The sequence below is a fragment of the Lynx canadensis genome, chromosome A2 (genome assembly GCF_007474595.2).
Source record: "Lynx canadensis isolate LIC74 chromosome A2, mLynCan4.pri.v2, whole genome shotgun sequence".
Lineage (NCBI taxonomy): Eukaryota > Metazoa > Chordata > Mammalia > Carnivora > Felidae > Lynx > Lynx canadensis.
The window spans coordinates 161,351,583-161,371,990 of record NC_044304.2 but is presented as its reverse complement, the minus strand read 5'-3'; the positions used below and the strand labels follow the sequence as shown (position 1 = coordinate 161,371,990).

The window sequence follows — 20,408 nt, the reverse complement described above, 5'->3', positions numbered from 1 at the left end:
CTCTGACGGCAAGGCGAACGTGCAGGACTGCTGGAAGGGCCACGACCCGGAGCTTAGCACCTGGATGCTGAAGTCCACTGAGGCGGGGTGAAAAGGCAGGAACACGGTTAGTCCCACACTGAAAGATGCTGCCGTTCAAATAAACGTGGATTGCTTCGTATTAAAAGAAGCACACCGAATGAAAACACTCTGCTTCAGTAGGAAATTAAGAACCGGATGTATTTCAGTCAAATGATTTTACTCCGCGAAAAGTAGTGAAAGGTCAAAGAGCCAGAAACTCTTTTCCTCAGAGCTACGACATCAGATGCCCGCCCCGCTTCCTGTGTGTCAGCGCCCTGCCGGCCTGGGGTCCGCTCAGGCGCCCCCAGCTCGCCGGGCACGGACACCGCGGCAGCCGCAACTCAGGAAGTAAAATCCCCAGACGTGAACAGCTACCTTCGGTGTGTTTCCTGTACGCCCACTACTGCCGACACCACTGCCCCCCCAACACTACACGTCACACAAACTAAATAGAACAAAAGTCTCATCAGTACCAATAGCTGACGAGCTCACTGGCAGAACTGCCAAGTTTAACAGTGGAATAGCGCTTCAGCTTTGGGGAGAAATGAAATTCCCATTTTTCATGTGAAAAGACAACATTAACAAGTAATGATGTCTGCATCGTCCGCCAACATCCCCCAGAGCGGACCTGACGGGGGGCGGGGGGGGGGGGGAAGTGGCCCTGGGAGCGAGTCCTGGCACCGTAGCGATCGGGAGCCATGGAGTCTTTGGTTAGTTTGACTCTGTAATCTATACACCAAGTCAGTCTCTTATAATTCACCAAAAAAAAAAAAAAAAAAGGCAAGAACTGATCCCAACTAAGGTTAAAGAAATTTATGAAGTATTAAACCGTGTGGAGCCCTGAGCTGGCAGATATCCCGGGTGGGGTGGCCACGCCAGCAAGTGGAAAAGCCCAGGGCTCAGCCCTGGGTCCCCTGGGAGAGGCCGGTCATCTCCTAGGCTCACACGCGACTCAGGAAGACCATCTGGGAGGTGGCACTTGCTGTCCGTCCATCCCTGAATCCCTGACAAAGCACCGACCACCCTCACATAACACTGTCATCTCTGTCGCCTGCCACATAGGGCACGGACTTCCCGAAGAACACTGCCTGTAAAAGCGGCTCATAAACACGTGTGTACTCACAGTCTAGCGGTTCTGAGTTCGTCAGGTGCTTTTTGAACTGCTCATTCAAATCTTTGCTCACACCAATGTCTTGAAACATCCGCTGAAGTTTAGAGGTATATTCAAAACCACAAGCTTGCTGAAATGAACCCAGACAACCGTCTCATTAATTTCTATTAGAAACAGAAGTGTATATAAGGGAATCTGATGGAAATCACACACGACATAGGCTTAACCGTAGAAAATGACTACTGAAGCTAGTAACACTGAACCACATCTCACAGCATCAGTATGTGCAGATTCAAACCAGGAGGCTACTATTCACACAGTAAGTATCATCTGAGCACCTAAGAGCAAGGGTCTCTAACGGAGTGCGAAGAGGACATACTTTGTTTACTACTCTTACCCACTGTTATCAGCTGACACGTGTGCCCCCCAAACTCCGGCGCTAAAGCCCTAACCCCCAGTGTGATGGTATCTGGAGGCGGGGTCATGAGGAAATGATTACGTTTAGATGGAGTCACGAGGATGGGATCCTCGTGATGGGATTAGCGCCCGTGTAACAAGGGACCAGCGTGCTCTCTGCCTGCCACGTGAGGACACGGCGAGAAGGTGGCCGTCACCAGGTTGGGAAGAGAGTCCTCACCAGAAACGACCTCAGCCGGCCCCTCGACCTTGGTCTTCCCTGCCTCCAGAACTGGGAGGATAGACCTGGGTGGTTCCAGCCTCTAGTCTGTGGTATTTTGTTACGGCAGCTTGAGCAGAATTAGCTACCCACACGACAGTAATTTCAGGTCTCAGACACGTGACAGCGCCTGGCAGGCCAGGAGGCACCGAAACAAGAGCAGGCAGAGGGCAGAGGGCAGAGGTGGCTGAATGACAAAACAGGTGCTCAACGGTGGAGTCCGATGCCTTCTGTCCTCCTGAGGATGCGACCACTGAGGATGCGAACTAAACCCAGAGCAAAACAAAACACCCGCCAACTCAAAGTCGACCCAACACACGTGTGGGCTGAGCCACTGGAGCAGTTCGGGGGGAGACGGGGGTGGGGTGGGGTGGGGTGGGGGGGTGGGGTGGGGTGGGGGGGTGGGAACCAGCTGGCGCTCCGGTGGCCAGTGTGGCACAGCCCGGCCAACGGAACCGAGGGGCCCCCGAGGGCGGGGCGGATGGTCAGCAAAGCATGCGGGGCCCAGGACAGCCCGTGCCGTTTGAACTCCATTAGCTACAGACCACTGACGACAACCTGGGACAATGAAAATCTTTCACAGCGATTTAAAAACTTTTTTTTTTTCCCCGGAAATGATGAAATTTACCTTTAGTTTAGAGATCATGCTTGCTTCGGCATCATCACTGGCACTGTTCTGATGTACTAGTCTTTTGGCCAGCATCTTTGCATAGAATTTCTGGAACACGTCTTTATCCTCTATATACTTGAAGACCACCATCTAGTGAAGTCACCGAGAGAGCACACTTAGTGCACTGAAAAGCCACAGTCACCGAACACATGCCGGCAGCTGACACGCGTGCTTTGTTTTGTCTGGCCTGTGTGCCAACGTTTACGACGGCTACAAATACCACCCGTAGTCTTGAAATATTTTTGTCAACCACTGAAACCACATTAACTTGGTCTAGACTCGGCACTAATGAGGAAAGTACAAATGCTAAAATTCATGACTCAGTTTAGGGAGTAAAACCACAGATTCAAAGCAAAATAAATGACCCAATGACTTTTCACATTCCAGACACCCTGTACCAATAACCTTAAAGGCTGCAGAGAAATGGCTACCGGGAACGGTGCGTTAGCAAGCGCCTTACCACTTGGTTGAGCGTGTCTTCTAACTCTGCTTCTTCTGGGTTCTTGGAACTGAAATGTAAAAAGAAGGCATACTGTTTTCAAACAGATCAGCCAACAGTTGTTAATGAGCAAGCACCACTCGGCTAACACAACAGAATGTGGCTGTGAACACTCGAACACTCACTTCTGTTCAGATGAACGCGTGAAGACAGAGGCAAAGTTGTCTTACCTACGGCTGTGTGGCGATCTTATGCTGAAACTACCGCGGAAGAACCCACTTACAAAATAATCAACATCCAAGATGAAAAGCAACGGAAGACACTTATAAAAAGCTCCTCCAGACATTCAAGTTTTCCTTTCAGATGATCTATTTAAATACAAATAAATAAAAGCCGACGGCCTTCTACAATATGCTCTAACTTTGAAAAAAATGAAAAAGGCATTTAGTTTTTCAGTGGCCTAAACATTAAAGATAATGAAAGGATCTCAAGCACTAAAGCACCACCTTCCTCTGGGGTTATGTCTACACAACAGAGAGGTGTCTTTAACAACCGACTGATTCATTCTATTCTATGAACAAGTATTAACTGAAAGGTTACTTCAGGGTAAATGCAATTTTTCAGGGTCTACGAGTCCCTCATAGACAGATTCCCCATAAATTTACATCGAATGATCCAGCCACCAACCAAGCTCTGGAGAGGTGCCTCTACCTAAGAACACATGGCTCAGAAAACCCAGCCCCCCTCTTCACAGGGCCAGGCCGGGGCCACTGCCCCCTGCGGGAGAGCCTCCCTTCTGAGCCCCCTTCACTCGGGAGGAGCGTGTGCTCACGGACGTGGTGCTCCCAGCGGCCTGCCGTCTGTCTGCTGCCCCAGCCTCAATTACAACAACATAGCAAGAGACTTGATGAGGGAGGGCCCCTTAGGAAAAGGCAATGCATAAAAGGGACAAGTGCCACCAAACGAAATGAGGGCCTACTAAAACATGTAATTAAAAAACACTGAAGATTTTTATGTAATAGCCTAAAGAAAAAAAAAGTTAACAGCAGGTCAGAAGAGGCATTCCAATGTGAAGGCCATGTTCATTCCTGGAAAGAATACCTGCATGGATCTGACTACAACTGCTAAATACTACACTGACCAGCACTGCAAGAAACAGAGGAAACCCCCCGAATACTCCATTCTCACTGGCCTTGGGGAAACGGCTTTCTGGCAAAGTTCAAGAGCTAGCTAGTGACCTCATCAAAGGTTTCCCCATGTCTGTCAGGAAGACCACACAGTTGTTAACACAGTAAGTTACGTTAAATTTGCCACCACTGAGCCATCGCTAGAAAGCTACTGTGTTCTGGAGAATTATTCTTAGTTCCCTGATAAATTTAGCTTGCTAACATTTGACTTAAGATTTCCCTGACTCTACTCTAGGAGAGACTTGTTCGCGGTGTTTTTCTCGGTACGGGCAGGCGTTCTCCGTCTTTTCGCAAGGGGGCTACGCAAGCTCGTGAGAGCTAGTACGTTAACATCAAAACCAGGACCGTGTGGAAGCGCGGACAACGCCTGCAGCAGCATTTGCCGAGAGACTCTGGAAAAGTGAGACAAACCTTGAGCACTTCCGAACCGAGAGGAGCCGTCCAAGTGAACGAGAAACGAGAAGCTAAGAACACCCAAACAGACGCGCAAAACCCGGAATGCTGGAAGCACAAGGCACACAGAGACCCACGCCGGTCGTGCTTCTAGCTCTCACTACACCTGCACACACACGCGCGCACACACACACACACACACACACACACACACACACACACCCTGAGCAGGAAGAAGAGCAGGTGAGAAACCTGGCGGCTGAAATACAAAGAGCACGAGGGGCCCCTGGCTGGCTCAGTCGAAGAGCCCACCACCCTTGAGCTCAGGGTCATGAGTTGGAGCCCCATGTGAGGTGTAGAGATTACGTACATACATAAACTTAAAAAACAGAGAGAAAACAGAGAATGGCAATAAAACAAACTCATTAAGCGAAGATCAACGTTAGAAGCGCAAACGACAATGCAAGCGCCACAGTAGCGCTGAGTCTCGTGTCAGGAACGGCCAGTGGGAGCTCCCAAAGCAGCCTCACCCGGAAACACAAGTGAGCTGGGCCCAGAGAACCGGGGAGCACAAGAGAGACGCTGACTTCCCGCGTCCTTTCCGCCCTTGTAACCACCGCTCGGCCAGCCCACGGAACTGGATTCAGCTAAAGGGGCCACACTGCTTGCAGTTCTCAAAGCCAACCCAACGGTGACATTAAAAAAAAATGAACTGGGCCTAGAGTATAGGACTTGAAGTATCTTTCAAAGAGACAAGGAAGATGTATTAGGTTTGAAGTATTTTCTCAAAGGTACAAAAATTACAACAGAAGTAAAACGTAATATAAAGTTTAATTCCTCATATATAAGCTGAGAGTTTAAATAGATTTACTAAGAATAAAACACAATGTCACTTAATACCTTTTCTTCAACAAGGAGTCGCAGTATCGAGCCAGCAACTCGGGGGATTTACTGGACGACTGGGCCATTTTGGTAACTGCGTTGTTGTTGATGAAGCGACCACAGGCCTGTGGAGCACACAAAACACGGTCAGAGGCCACGCACCACCCCTGCCACCTGCATCGCAGGAGAGACTCCTTCTGACACACCCACCTTGTCAAGTGCAGCCACAAAACCAGCATCGTTGTTGAACGCCGACATCACCAGGGCATTGTATTTTTTGTGAACATCCAACACTGTCTGTACATACATCTTGGGGTCCTCCAGTGGGGGAAAACAGAAACAAAAGCTGGTTACTGGGGATTAAATGGTATATTAATGGGCTACTATAAAATATTCCGTAAGGTTTAGAAATTGCTTCAAAGATGCCAACAAATAAGACTAAGTAATAGTTCTGGTTCCATCATCAAAACACATAAGGCATTTTGTTTACAGATACAAAATAAAATACATTCCTATACTTGAAATTAAATACTGATTTCAAGCTTTGTATAAAAGTGATTTCTCAAATTATTTGAAAATTCCAAAGGATCACAGAAAACAAAATTTCTCAAAGTGATAGTCTGCTTAGCCCATTTTTGCTGCTGTTAAAAATTCAAATTCTGGACTTTGCTGGGCGAACCGATCAGCCAGTAAGCTCAGTAATCAGCCGGTTATCCTGCACTTGGCTGGGCAGATGTGAGAACAGCATAGGGTTAAGGTCGGAGGAATTGCGGGCAAGGGTGTGAGAGTCAGACGAGGCGGAGAAGAAGGTCTGACTCACACACGCCACCACATCGCAGGACTGGATGGGACAGGCCAGGGCCCAGGAGATAGGCAGGGCACGTTGTGGGGCGGCGGGCGGGGGGGGGAGGGGGCGGGTGGTTGGACTTGGCAGGGTGGGCACGTGGGAGCTCTGGACAAAGAAACAAGTAACAGGAATGCAATGGAAAGATGAGCCACAGGAAAGGCCCTGGGAATGACACACAAGGAAGACAGGAGGGTGGGGAAGACGGAGGGGAGGGTGGGGACAGGGACACAATGGAGACCAGCCTCAGTGATAACCACAGAACGGCTGATGCTGGGGACTCACTGCAAGTCGTGGTGCCAAGTCCCACAAAGGGACAGTCACAACCGTACTATGAGGTCAGTGTTGCCTGCATTCCCACTCGACAGGTGAAAAAACTAAGTCAGTCAGGCATCTGGCCAAGGGCTTTAGGGATGGCAGCCAGGCTGGACCCCAGGCAGCCTGACTCCCGAGCCGGCATCTCCACGGCCCTGAGAAGGGACAAGGCCTGGAGGACCGGGACCAGTCGGAGGAGGGGTGGTGCGGGCAGGCAGCACCATGGACAGACGGCTTGTGCCAGGAGGGCACCGGAGGCTGGCCCTTCACAAACAGGAGGCCCGAGGGTGGGGTGCTTAAATGGTGGCAGGTGACTGCAAATTTCTGACAGATAGGAATTCTCAGGATTCAGGGATGAGAAACCAGAATTCTCCAAATTTAATTATTCTGTATCTTGTAATACTTTTAAAAAATATATATATTTATTTATTTGGGGCACAGCGCAAGTGGCAGCGGGGCAGAGAGAAGGGGACAGAGGATCCCAAGTGGGCTCTGTACTGATAGGCTGACAGCAGCGAGCCCGACGTGGGGCTCAGACCCACGAACTGCAAGATCATGACCTAGGCCGAAGTCAGATGCTCAACCGAATGAGCTACCCAGGCACCCCCATCTTATAATGTTTTTTAAAAAAATAATGAGAAAGCACTGAGATCAAATCGTTTTCCTGTGATAGGGTTGGACTAAGAGTTTCACAGGTCCTCTGTTAAAAAATAATATATAATAAAAATGCAAAGTTTATCCTTACTATGAATACACTGTGACAAGACTATAACGTCAACAACATGTAAAGTGGCCTCTACCTGATAAGACATTTAGTAAGAGAAAATGTTAAAAGGGAATACAAAATAACTGCCAAATGAAAATTACCTAAAATATATGTAAAATCTAAATCTAAATCTAAAATATATGTAAGATCTAAAAATTATCTACCTTAAAATGTTACAACACAGCATTGACTGCCCCATCAGATAATCTTGTTTCATGGTAACTATTCCAGATGTGGAAAAATGTCTCCCATTTTGCCCTCAGGGTTTAATCCACAACTGCCTCCGAAGGCATCTTCCAATTGGCATACATCTTATTTCGTATAAACTCATTTCTTCTTTTAACAACAAAAATATTGTCTGCCTGACTTAATCTTGGGTTTGCCACTGAAATGGATATTGCGTTTTGCTCATTTGGGTTTGAGACTGCTTTCTGATTTCATGTCAAACGACCTCACAACATACACGTGTTTTTCCTTTGCATTTCTTCTGTTAAAAGTATTTACAAAGAACCTGAGCCTACAGTGAGTATTCAAGCACTGGAGAATGCCAGTAAGTGTCGCTGGGTAGTATTTGAATGAGGTAACATTCAAGGTTAAGGTCAACAGCATTACAGAGAATCATATGTCAAAACTGCCAACGTAAGCACTTACTGTGCCTCCAACGTGTGCTGTTTCTTGGAACACCACTCAAAAGGATTTACGTGAAGTATGTTATATAAACATACTAACACGTATTTTATTTGTAAGAGGGGAGCGCACACCCATTTGTAACCCGGCATCACCCACAAAGAAGATCCTTCAGACCGTTGCTTCTCCGGCATGTGCATTCACCAAGGTTCCCAGAGACGTCCGCCTTAACCTCCGACTCCGTAAGCACCCCCTGCCCCTGCCATTAGTGGGCTCTTCCGAACCAGGAACGTATCTGTGTGGACCATCACGCCTGGAGGAGAATGATGCTGTTCTCTCTTTTCCTGAGTTCTTTAACGATTTTTCTCAGATTCAGAATTTGGAAAAACATCAATGTCCCACTGACTGCCAGCAAGGAATTCCCCCATGGAAAGACCAACGAGACCTATCCTCCCCTAGGACACAGAAGGCTTCGGACTCCGATTCCAAGCTTCTTTCTACTACAGGAGGAGACCCAGCCAGCAGTCTCACTGGTGAGAACTGAGGGTCTGACAGGAACCCACAGAGGGTAAAGTATGAAGCATCAGCCTTGGGAATCTGAAGTCCTGAGAGAAGCCGCTTGGGAACTTGGCAAGAATGGACAAAGACAGAAACGCACAGGGTCGTACAGAGCAAACAGGAGGTGCTTCCGAGGCTACCGCATCGCAACAGAGGCGAGGAGAGAGGACAGAGCAGCTAGAACAAATACATGTTTTTCATGAAATCTGCAAACTTTTGGTGTTTAAAAATATTAACGGAGTAGTAACTGCTTTGATTTATGACCACCTGTTTACTGGACAGTACACGAGGGCTTTCCGCGTAAGAAACACGACACCTCTCAGGGCTCGTCCCTGAGGGATGTCACCCAACTCCTACATGATCTCACTTGTCTTTATTATGCCAGTGACGGTCACATTTATTTCTAGCCCAGACCAGACTTCCCCACTCAGCTCACACTACTTGCCCTTGGCTGTTTCGTGGGGTTCCCAAACTCTACACGTCAGAGCTGACCCGGTCTCCGCCCTGAACCTGCCTCTCTTCCGGATCTCTTTCCATTTCCTTTCTTTCAATGTTTTATTGTAGACAAATTGAAATCTCTGCAAAATCACAAAGAATAGTAAAATACACTCCATGAACCCATCATCCAGCATCAACAATGATCGGGCACAAACACCGGTACCTCACAGAGTCTAAGTTCCTAAGGCCTTCTTCTCCCCACCCCCAGCCTCACCAACCCATGCCATCTTCCGTTTGACCACCCAAACAGGCCTAGCCATACACTCACACTCTTCTTCCTTTTAAGCTCTCTTTTATACGATACAGATCGTTTAGAAAATAAAAATCTGATTGTATCGATTTCGCGTTTGTTACAACCATGACCTGCTTTCCTCTTGCCCCTAGGACTAAGGCAGTGTCATTAACATGGCTTTCAAGGTCTCCTGGCCTGGCCAGCCGGTGCCTGCCCTTTTACTTTCCCTGTGCCACCTTCCCTTCTTCTCAAGTCGTACCAGACTTCTGGGTTCTCAGAATGGGCCATGTTTATGCTCACTGAGGGGCTTCGCTCTGTCTAGGACCCCCTGCTTATTAGTTAGCTTCAGCTCCTCCACTGGCCTCAAATACTTCCTCGGGGAAGCTCTCGGAACTGGCAGGACAGAGCAGGCCTCCTGTTACACGCGACACCCGAACCCCCCCTGGAAGGCCAACCACACTCGCGAGTCCCTGCTACTGGCGGCCTCTCCTGCCGGGACCGTGTCCACCTTGCTTAGAAGCATACAGGGTAGTGGCACGCACCAACTCTTCTTAAACGGCTGGATCAGAAACCAGGATGATCGTGACTGAAATACTACCTTTTATCCCATACACGGCCACTAAAAAAATAATCCTAAAGACCAATTTCACCAAAAGAAACGTATGGAGCCTCGCTTCCACTTTCCCGTCTCCCATCTTCCTTAAAGCAGCACCGCACACACAGCAGCTGAGGTCTGAGGGCATCGTCTCACGGAGAGCTGGTATATGGTAGGAGTTCTCAGGATCACCTGTGACCCTAACGTTCTAACGCCGCCCAAAGAGGTACGCTGGGGGGTGACAGGCTCGAGAGGCTCACCCTCACCACTTCAGGTACGTAAGGTGGTGCTCTCCAGGCCAGCATCGGATGTGACCCATCCCCAGAGACGTGCTCTCACCTAGAGCTACCTCTGAGGGACACCTGACCCCCACATCTCCCGTCCAGCCCGGACTAAGGCAGCTTTACGAGAGCCTTCTGAGGATGGCCGTCACCACCCAGCACCCACAGGATGTGTGGGGCCCGGCCAGACACTGTGTCACAACCTCACCTGGAGACGATTATTCTTGAAGAAGGAGAAGAAACCAAGTCTTGGTTAATGAAAACACACCATGCAGAGTAATTCTACACCCACCCCCCCCAACACCCCCGAGCATTAGCATTTGGTCCTTGGAGAACATCATCTCCACACCCAACACAGAGAAGCCAAAGTTTCAGGAAAGGAACAATCACAAACCAGCCACTACAGAGAAAAGCAGGTAAGAGTCCGTGGGCACACAGATTACCACCGTGACCATTACCTGTGGGCAGTTTTAACCCTAGACTGGCGTTCCCCCTTCCCCCTATATCTGAGGTTTTCCCTCCTCTACGGGTCTCTGTGCGCTCAGAGAGTAAGACTAATTTTTGTATTAAATAATAGGCAAAACCCAAAACACTGGAGATAACAGAGGCGCCTCACACGCCACCTAGCGATGTGACAGTCTCGTACTTTTTTACTGGTTTTTTTCTCTTCCATCATCTAATCTCTTCTGATAAGCAGAAATCACCAGTTGTTCTGAGTGTAGTTTAGAGTTGAAAATACCAAGACCAAAAGACCTACCAATTTTAACTAGTGCTCCATGTTCTCATCACTGTAACTTCTGTCCACCTGCTACTTTTTGCTTCAATCACATATATTTATCTTGTAATCATGGCTCTGATTCCAGTTATGTAACTGGGTGGGCTTTCATCACTGACCCTGGCCTCTGTTCCTCCCTGGTTACTCCCCTTGATCTGAGCCAAGGCTGGAGGCCCTGTCCGCACCCCTTCGGTACTCCCTGGTCGGCACTGAAGCCCTAAGTTGACTACATTCAGGCACAGAGCGATAGTGATAGAAAATTCTGAAAGCGGAGCTAAGTGGGACTTGCCAGGAAAAGCAATCACTCCTCTCAGAGAAAGAATGCCGTTGCAGAGTGTAATTACATTCGTTCAGAAACAGATGTGGTACACCTAGGAGGTTAAGTGGGGGACCAGGTGGTCTTGCTCATCTCCACAAGGGGCAGTTGGTAAGAGAAGTTCATGGGTGGTCTTGAACTGGTCTGAAGGCCAAGCAAGGGCCATCAGGACTTAAAAATACACAGCAAAGATTAAACCAAAATGTAGTTTGATATGGGATGTAAACTCAAGATTTGGGTAGCGAGAGGCTTCCGTAACTGGTCTGCCTGTGAAAAGATGACAGACTTGCCTACAGCTCAAAGAAGGAAAGGTACAGCCTGGATATAAAAATCCAAGAGTGAGTCTTCTCAGAGCCTGGTTATCCCAAACCAAAAATGAACACTCGTGTATTTTTCCTTTTAAAGAAAATGGTAATTCTTTTCATCTCACATCAAGACAGAAAACAGACCCACAAATTCAACTCTAGGCTTTCTGAACCGATTTCCATTATCAGTTTTTTGTAATTAAATTTGTCAGTGTGAATTACTATATAAAACTGCTTTGTTCTGTCCTAAAACACCTCCTTGATCCCCCCCCCCCCCGCTCTTCCTCCTTTCCCACATCTACTACATCAAAACTGGTACATTTTTTTCCGTTTGCTTTTTAAAAAATGTTTTATTATGGACGACTTTCAAACCTAATTAACATAAGAAAGAATAGTAAAGTCAGTCCCAATACTCCATCGCTCAGCTTTGAGGGACAGCCTGTAGCCGTGCAAGCCCAGAATCTTCTTACCCTGCCCTCCTCCTACGTAAGATTTCAGGGGTGTGCACCCCATCCCCTCTGACCAGGTGAAGCAGGTCAGACTCCAAATCTAAGATTCCCTGGCCAATTTTATCACCGTGTGGGTAATTTTCTTCTATTACCGGCACCCACAGAATGGCTGAGTCAGAACCAAGTTATTTAAACATTTGGGTCCAGAAGAGAAAGGGAGTCTTGGATGTATGAATGAAACCCACATCTGCCTGTGCTGGGCTACCCTGCTGCTTCTGGTGCAAGTTGATACGAACAGTTGGGTTCCCGTAATTATTTCTAACTCAGCTTCTCAACCCAAACACAGCAATTCTGATAAGGTCCGAGATTTGTCACTCCTTAGTCTTACACAGAAAAATATGCCGTCAGAGTTTCCTGACTGTATTTCTGCCTGTACACTTGTCCATTTCAAGTGCTCCCTTTTTTAACCCTGATTGTTCTTGGAGCCAGAGCCCCGGGCAGCTCCTGAAAACGTCTCCCCCCACTGTAAGCACACACTCTCTCTCCAGGCTGCCAGTACACTTTCGTGGCTGTGCTCCCCAGTCCATCTCTGCAGCCCGACATCCCCACTGTTAGACCAATGGCCCCGCTGGACACCAAAGTATCTACAAGCCTACTCTTGCTGGATTACACTTCAATCCCAGTTAGACTGAGGTTACTAAATCAAGATATGGTTTCAAAGACAGCTTTGCGCTTATCTGTTGCCGTTTCTGCCCTGAAGACAGACAGTAATGAAATATTCTCTTCTAACCTGGTTTATGTTTACGTACGAAGCCCTCTTTGTAGGGATGTACAATAGCACCCAGATTACTGGGAGATCGTGCACTGATTAAAAATTCAACATGGAACCAACTGTATCGTTAAGCATTCATTAGCAGGTACTTACACGTCTGCACAGACTCTTTTCCTAAACTCTGTTTTGGTATTTTGTTATAAGCTAGTGTCAAGGGAAATCGCAAAGCTGTCCAATGAACTGGTGTCACATTTACTTTTAAGTGTAATGTTGATGACTGCCCACGTGACTGGTGTTTTCTTTAGGATGGGCCACGGGGGAAAGTATTCTTAGTTCTGAATGGCAACAAACTCGCTCTTCTGAGTTACAGGCTTATTCTTTTTTTTTTTTTTTTTTTAATTTTTTTTTTTTTTTTAACGTTTATTTATTTTTGGGACAGAGAGAGACAGAGCATGAACGGGCGAGGGGCAGAGAGAGAGGGAGACACAGAATCGGAAACAGGCTCCAGGCTCTGAGCCATCAGCCCAGAGCCCGACGCGGGGCTCGAACTCATGGACCGCGAGATCGTGACCTGGCTGAAGTCGGACGCTTAACCGACTGCGCCACCCAGGCGCCCCAGGCTTATTCTTTATGGTCACCACGAATCTAGGAGCTGACTGTCCCTCACATTACCCATTGCCTTTACCAGTAAGCACTCGGACTGACCGCAAAGAACTGGAGGCACGTTTGTGACCCATCTCTAGCAAAAATACTAGACTCCGCTGTCTTAACACTTAGCTTCGTTTGGGTTTCCTATCCTTATTTTGCTTCCCTCTCTTACATCCCTTTGTCTTTTCTGTATTGTGTAAGCAGCCTTGAATCCTGCTGGGAACGACGAGGAGTACTAGTAAACGTAAGTACTGTATGCGGAGAGCCCATACTGTACAAGGCACCGTGCTAAGTTGTGCAGAAATGAAGACAGATAAAGCCACTCTTACAGAAGATATTTACACAGAGATCTAACACACAAAGCAGTGTGAATATGAACAGTCCAACATGCTACCATTTCAAAGGGATGATTGGGAAAGGCTGGTGGATGGCATGTCATTTGAGCTGGGTTTTGGAAGATAAACAGGCGTTTAACGCGTAGGAAAAAAAAAAAAAACGGAATGTGTTTGAGCAGAGAGAAGAGCGAGGCAGGTAGAGCAAGGCATAATCACAAACGGTGAGCATTCAGGTGCTGATGGGGAGACGACGAAGACGCAGAGTAACACAGGATAAAAGGGGAGAGCTGGGGCGCCTGGGGGGTTCAGCTGGCTGGGCATCTGACTTCAGCTCAGGTCATGGTCTCCCGGTTCCTGAGTTCCAGCCCCACATCGGGCTGTCAGCACAGAGCCCGCTTCAGATCCTCTGTCCCCTTCTCTCTCTGCCCCTCCCCCACTAGAGCTCGCTTGCTCTCTCTCGAACGTGCTCTCTCTAAAAAACAAACGTTAAAAAATTTAAAAAAAAAACCAAAAAAACAAAAACGGAAAGGACATTTTGGCCCCGTAGCAAATGGCTCTTCCTCCATCATTATCATCGTCACCATCATCAAGAAATATCTGTCACACAAGACACCAGCACTAAAACTAGAGTATCAACTATAATGAGGTGCCAGCTGTATCCTCAGGGAGTTACAATCAACGGTGGAGTGACAGGAAACACAGAAGTGACATACAAATACAGAGTGGCACAGGAGAGATTTTTAGAAATGTCATAAAAGTAAAGGACGGGGGGCAGTGCTTCGGGCTAGAGGAGCTAGCAGAGAATTGTTTTAAGCAAAGAGGGTTTGCGCTGGGCTCGAAAACAGGACAGAGTGAGCAGAAAGCAAGGAGGACGTGTCACCAGCGGAGAGGGCAGTGATTTGGCGGGGAAGACAATGGGGTAAGTATGAAGAGGGTTCTGACTTAACAGAATACTGTAGATTTAATATATTATCAGAGAGGAGAGGTTTTATTTTGCTTTGTTAAAAACAAGATGATCGTGGAGTAACACGGTCAGTGTGCAGAGGACTTCTGAGGACTGAAGCGAAGCATCATGGGGGACGAACGGGAAAGGAGAGCCGGACGACCGTGTGGAGCACGAGGGGACGGGGCCCAGGTGAACACGGCGGCACCGGGCCCGGACAGAGAGCCCTCGCAGGCGGGGAAGGGGCCGTGTCCACGCCCTGTGGACTCATCACAGAGGGCGGGGCGGAGGCAGGGCTGGTGGGCAGGCGGCCCTACTGGTGTGAGAGGACGCTGAGGCCAGGTCCGGGCTCGGCGGAAAATCACACCATTTTAGGTTACAGATGTTGTCACGGGCAAAGTGGCACGCCCTACACGGAGGAAGGAAAATGTGAGCGTAAAAATGAACGAGCAGTCTAGGCCCTAGGCAGACGGAGTCAGGGGGGCTGGATGAGATGGCAGAGGTGAAGCATTTCAACGTGGGATCCCTGCCATCAATCCCATCACAGGAATGCCATAAATGCTCGCTCAAGGGATGGAAACGGAGGTTTCAATTTGATCTGTGGTGTCTGCTGGCCCTTTAAGCTGCACGGGTGTCCAGCGTCACACAGCCAGCTGCTCTGACAGCTAGACAACCCGAGAACCAACACGGGGCCGATGTGTGGGCTCTGCTTTCAGGATGCTCCCCCTTAAGACCTAAGTGGACGGGCCATCCTCCCTCTAGATGTTAATACAGATTATTTTTCTAGTTACTACACTGCCAACGTCTGAACACAAATGTAGTGCTGTGGCCCATCTATGTAATAAGCACATACGATCTTTCAAATCCTGACTTCGAGAAGAGTGTGAGGGCCACGTCAATAGGCTAACTTACCAAGCCGCCCCCATGTTTTCAGTCCGGAAGCCATGCATGGGAAACTCGCCTATAAAACAAACCCGTCTATTTAAAAATGATTTATCCAGTTCCTCGCTGAGCTCTAAACCAGCTTTAAATCCCATCCTGGAACATTTTTTGTGTCCAAGGTTCCCGAAGTCCTGCTGGGTGTCCCAATGCAATATGCTAGCTTACCTTGCATCAGTTACACACAAATCAGTTAGCGTATCAGTTAAGCATCAATGTGCTCAATCATGAGGACCTCTAAAGGCTAGAGAGCTCTTCCCAATACAGCGGAACTTTGCACACTGGTGGTAAGATGGGCCTGCACTGATCTGCTCCGGTGCCATTCAGTCTGAAGCTCCCTGTGCTCCCAGGGCTCCCTGAGCCCTGATCCACACCGCCTTCCCAAGTGCTCACTGGTCTGGGTGTCGGGGCAGGTACGAGCAGCGGCACATCTAAAAATAGCGCGTGTGTTAAGGGCTCTCTTTCAGTGACGCTTCACGAGGACACGAGGACTGCCAGTTCTTACTTAGGTAAAGAGAGGGAGATTCACCTTGTGACAGGTAGGTAGGTTTTGAAGGTTCTAATACATGAAATGTTATTTTAAATCACACTACAAATTTGGAACCTGTGATAATTACAGTCTAGGCCAAACTAATTGGTAGTAAATCTAATTTTCTAATCCATACTTTTTCAAGACCAGCTAAAACAGAAATCCACCAGAAGTCCAAAGTAAATCATTTCTCTGTGAAAACTTCACCTGTTTTGTTTGGTAAAAATGGAAGCACGGGACTTTTTAGTCCTTAAAAAATCATCTAAGGGGAGCCTGAGTGGCTCAGTCGCTTAAGCATCTGACTTGGCTCAGGGCACGATCTCGCGGTTTGAGTTCAAGCCCTGCGTCAGACTCTGTGCTGACAGCCCAGAGCCTAGAGCCTCCTTCGGATTCTGTGTCTCCCTCTCTCTCTCTGCCCCTCCCCCGCTCGTGCTCTCTCAAAAATAAACATTAAAAAAAATCATTTAAGCAGTGCCTCGTATGACATTTAATACGCTCACTGTAAATGATTTTCATACACTACGATTCAACTCCAGTAAGCAACAATTTTCAAACATTAAAAACTGTAAAAAAGTAACTACATCCCACTTAGAATTATGTATACTAGCTTTTTTTTTTCCCCTTTAAACTAACGCAAACAATCTCTTTCCTCTGCTGCTTTTTCTCCAGCATCAATGGGCTTTGGAAAACCATCATGGTTTGGGTTCTAGTATCTTTTACATTTACCACATTCATGATAAAAATACCTACCTGAAGTTATTTTTTTTTTTTTTAACTTTAGAGAGAGAGAAAAAGCACGGGTGGGGGAGGGGTGGAGGAGGAAGAGAGCGAGAGCGACAGAAAACCAAGAGTTGGACGCTCAACCGACTGAGCCACCTGGGCACCCCTAAAATTATTTGTGTTTTAAGCAGCGGTATTTATTCTTTCTTACAAGAGTACTTGAGCAACTCCTATGTGCCAGGCTAAGCGCTGGGTACACATGCTGTTGTGTGAGCTTCTTCAAGCTTTGCGGGCTTTCCCTCATTGCTGACTAAGGGTGGCAGGCTGGGGAAGTTTCTGCAGGAAACTCAGGCACCACTTAGATGGCACTGCAACCTCATGAGTTCAACTGAAACTCAAGAAATAAAAGAATAAAATGGAAATTGAGGAAAAACTCCTGCAGAAAACAGAGAATGTATCTGCTATCCTCAAGAAACAATTTTCTTCACAAGAATAACTTGGAAAACCAGTTTCACAAGTTCAATATAAAAATAGTTCTTATGGAAATAATTATAATTATTCACATTATTTTATGATCAATGATGTATTTAAAAAAAGAAATGTCTGACTTCTGAAAGTTAAAGCAGATGCCCTAAATTTATCAAGCTATATAGATTATTCTCCACAAAAGAAAACCTTGTTTGTTTTTTAAGTTCATGCGAATCACTGGCTTATGTTCAAGTAATAAAAGGATTATTTAAAAGTTTAATTTCTGGGGCGCCTGGGCGGCTCAAGTCGGTTAAGCGTCTGACTCTTGATTCTGGCTCAGGTCATGATCTCAGGGTTTGTTGGGTTTGAGCCCCACACTGTCAGTGCAGAGACTGCTTGTGATTATCTCTGTCTCTGCTCCTCCCAGGCCTGTGTGAGGGCAAGCATGCTCTTTCTCCCAAAACAAATAAACTTAAAAACATTTTTTATAACAGTTTAATTTCCAGTAAAATATAACTGCTGGTAAGGATGGTTTATTTGTGCTGTTTATTGCTGACAGATGAAGGTTCCACACATAAAGAAACAATTTTACTTAGAAACTACACTTTTGCTTTAACTGGCCATGAAAAAGTAAATGCCAGATTTAAGATTCACTGACCAAGTCAACTGGCAGGGGATCGTATCAAAAAGAACAGCAGTACTTGGAATTATAGCGCAATTATTTCCCCAGTTAGGACCTTACTTTGGTCTGGAAAAGGTGGATATCAGAAGTAACGCCCCATCATTCCCGTGAAAATTATCTAACTGCGTTCATCTGCACCACGGACCGCTGCGGGCCTCTCACAGCACAGACGTGATTCACAATGGTTCATGTCAAAAAGCCAATTCTAGGGGTGCCTGGGTGGCTCAGTCGGTTGAGCCTCCGACTTTGGCTCAGGTCACGATCTCACGGTTCATGGGTTTGAGCCCCACGTCGGGCTCTGTGCTGACAGCTCAGGGCCTGGAGCCTGCTTGGGATTCTGTGTCTCCCTCTCTCTCTGCCCCTCCCCTGCTCATGCTCTGTCTCTCTCTCTCTCAAAAATAAATAAAGATTAAAAAATAAATTAAAAAAAAAAAAAAGCCAACTCTGCTTCACACAGCCGCTCTCCCAACCTGCGACTGACCAAATAACAGACTCCCCACCACTTAACTCATTTCAAGGAAAGGAAGTCATTTACTTGGCTCCGCTGCTCATACGGCTCAATTGAGTTTTGAATTAACCACGGCGGAAACACCAGACACTGTGGCTGAAAAGCGACCTTCATCAAGCTGGCCGCTCCTGAGCCACATGTATGTGCGTGTATGTGTCTCAGGCCCTTTAAAAGGGAACATTTAGTTTGGAAATAAGGTCATCAAGATGGAAGGATGATTTTTAAATGAGTTTTTGAACTTAAATAAAACTGTCATCACTGCGGAGCACTTAGCACTTATGTTCCCAGATATAATAAGCACCTCACAAGGATCATGTGTTTGCAAAAACCCTGAGGCAGCCATCATCACCATTCCATTAAAAAAAACAAAAACCAAAAACCAAAAACCCAACTGACAGACAGGAAAAACCATGTCAGCAGCAAGGTCCCACAAGTGGGGTTGGGATGTGAACCCAGGAGGACCGTCAGGGATGTGACTCCGTCGTGCCAGGTGACAATATGTCCCGACACTGGGACATCACACTAAGGCTTCTACTGACACCTGGAGATCTCCTTCACAACACCCACCATCAAGCCAGTTCCCTTCCGTCTCGGAAGTGTAAAATTAATTATTTTATCAACCTAAAGGAAGGGGTTTACATCTATCCCTTTAATAATTCATGGATGTGCCAAAAGGGAGGCAGCAACCCCACAATTACAAGGAAACTTGCAGGGGCACCTGGGTGGCTCAGTTGGTTAAGCATCGGACTCTTGGTTTCGGCTTAGGTCGTGATCTCACGGTTCATGGGATCGAGCCCTGCATCTGCCTCTGCGCTGACAGTATGGAGGCTGCCTGGGATTGTCTCTCTCCACCCCTCCCTTGCTCACACGCGCATGCATGCTCTCTCTCAAAATAAATACATAAACTTTAAAAGGAACCTTGCAAAGTTAACAGGGAAATGAAGACTTTAAAAAATGTATAAAGACAGTACTGTCAAAAATAACATCAAATGATAAAATCAGAGAGTTTTCTGATTTAGATATATAAGAACCAAGTTCTAGAAGCTTTTCTTCTTCATTAGTTCTCCAAAACACTATCAAAATTGAAGTTCACGACAGGGCCAAAACCCTACGACAACTTACCCATCTTTTAGAAATACGAGGTATTCCCTATGTAAAATTATCACCTGAATCATAGCTCAGCTAGCAGGAATATTCCATGAGCCTCCTTGGGGTGGTGGTGGCAAGGATCATGAGAAATGCTACACATTACAGGGCCTATCCAGGGCAAACAGCCCTGTTACCTTCCGCTGGAGGGTCGCCCTCAGATCAAGTCACCAACAGGTGCAGCCTGTGGTCTGTGGCTGCCAGAGCCACATGTCTAGGAGGCTTGGGCCTGTTCCTTCTATGGAAGATCTTTGCTCTTCTAGTGCAAGGAATGGAAGCGTGAGAAGAAATGAAAGGGGGGAAAAAAATCAAGAAATGATATCCTCAATGCCTAAGAAGTGCCCGAGAAGAGTTTGTGGAGGAACTTCCTAAGCAAAGAGGCCTATCAACCTTCTACATCAAAACACCAAACCAAGGTTACTCATGAGAGTTCTGGGGAAAACCTGACCACCTGGACTGGTCAACGCAAGCATACGACACACACCTGCAGCTCGTGTGCAGAACCGGTGAAGCCCGACTACTCTCAGGAACGGTACTTACATTTAGAGCAGCTTCTCCACACTTTTCAATGGCTGCGAGACCCTGATTATGGATGTGTGTCTCTAGAAGTTTTTTCAATTCTCCTAGGCCATCCTGGATTCTAGATACGAGATTATACATGCGCCCCAAATCTGAAAGAAGAAGGTGCCACGTCTTATGCACTGAAACAAACTTTGCATATCCATTCCGCCAAGTATGT

At 47.2% G+C, this 20,408-nt stretch overlaps 1 protein-coding gene across 2 annotated transcripts in view; it reads right to left on the bottom strand.

Annotated features, from left to right (window-relative positions):
* The window catches only part of CUL1 (cullin 1), a 108,350-nt gene that overhangs the window by 8,045 nt on the left and 79,897 nt on the right, over positions 1-20,408 (bottom strand). For both annotated transcript variants that reach the window (XM_032592473.1, XM_030308686.1), the window contains exons 9-15: positions 20,210-20,340; positions 5,629-5,736; positions 5,437-5,543; positions 2,978-3,026; positions 2,476-2,607; positions 1,184-1,301; positions 1-77 (exon numbers count right to left, since the gene is read on the bottom strand). In XM_032592473.1, the coding sequence (XP_032448364.1) occupies positions 1-77; positions 1,184-1,301; positions 2,476-2,607; positions 2,978-3,026; positions 5,437-5,543; positions 5,629-5,736; positions 20,210-20,340 (722 nt within the window). The remainder of the gene's footprint in view (positions 78-1,183; positions 1,302-2,475; positions 2,608-2,977; positions 3,027-5,436; positions 5,544-5,628; positions 5,737-20,209; positions 20,341-20,408) is intronic.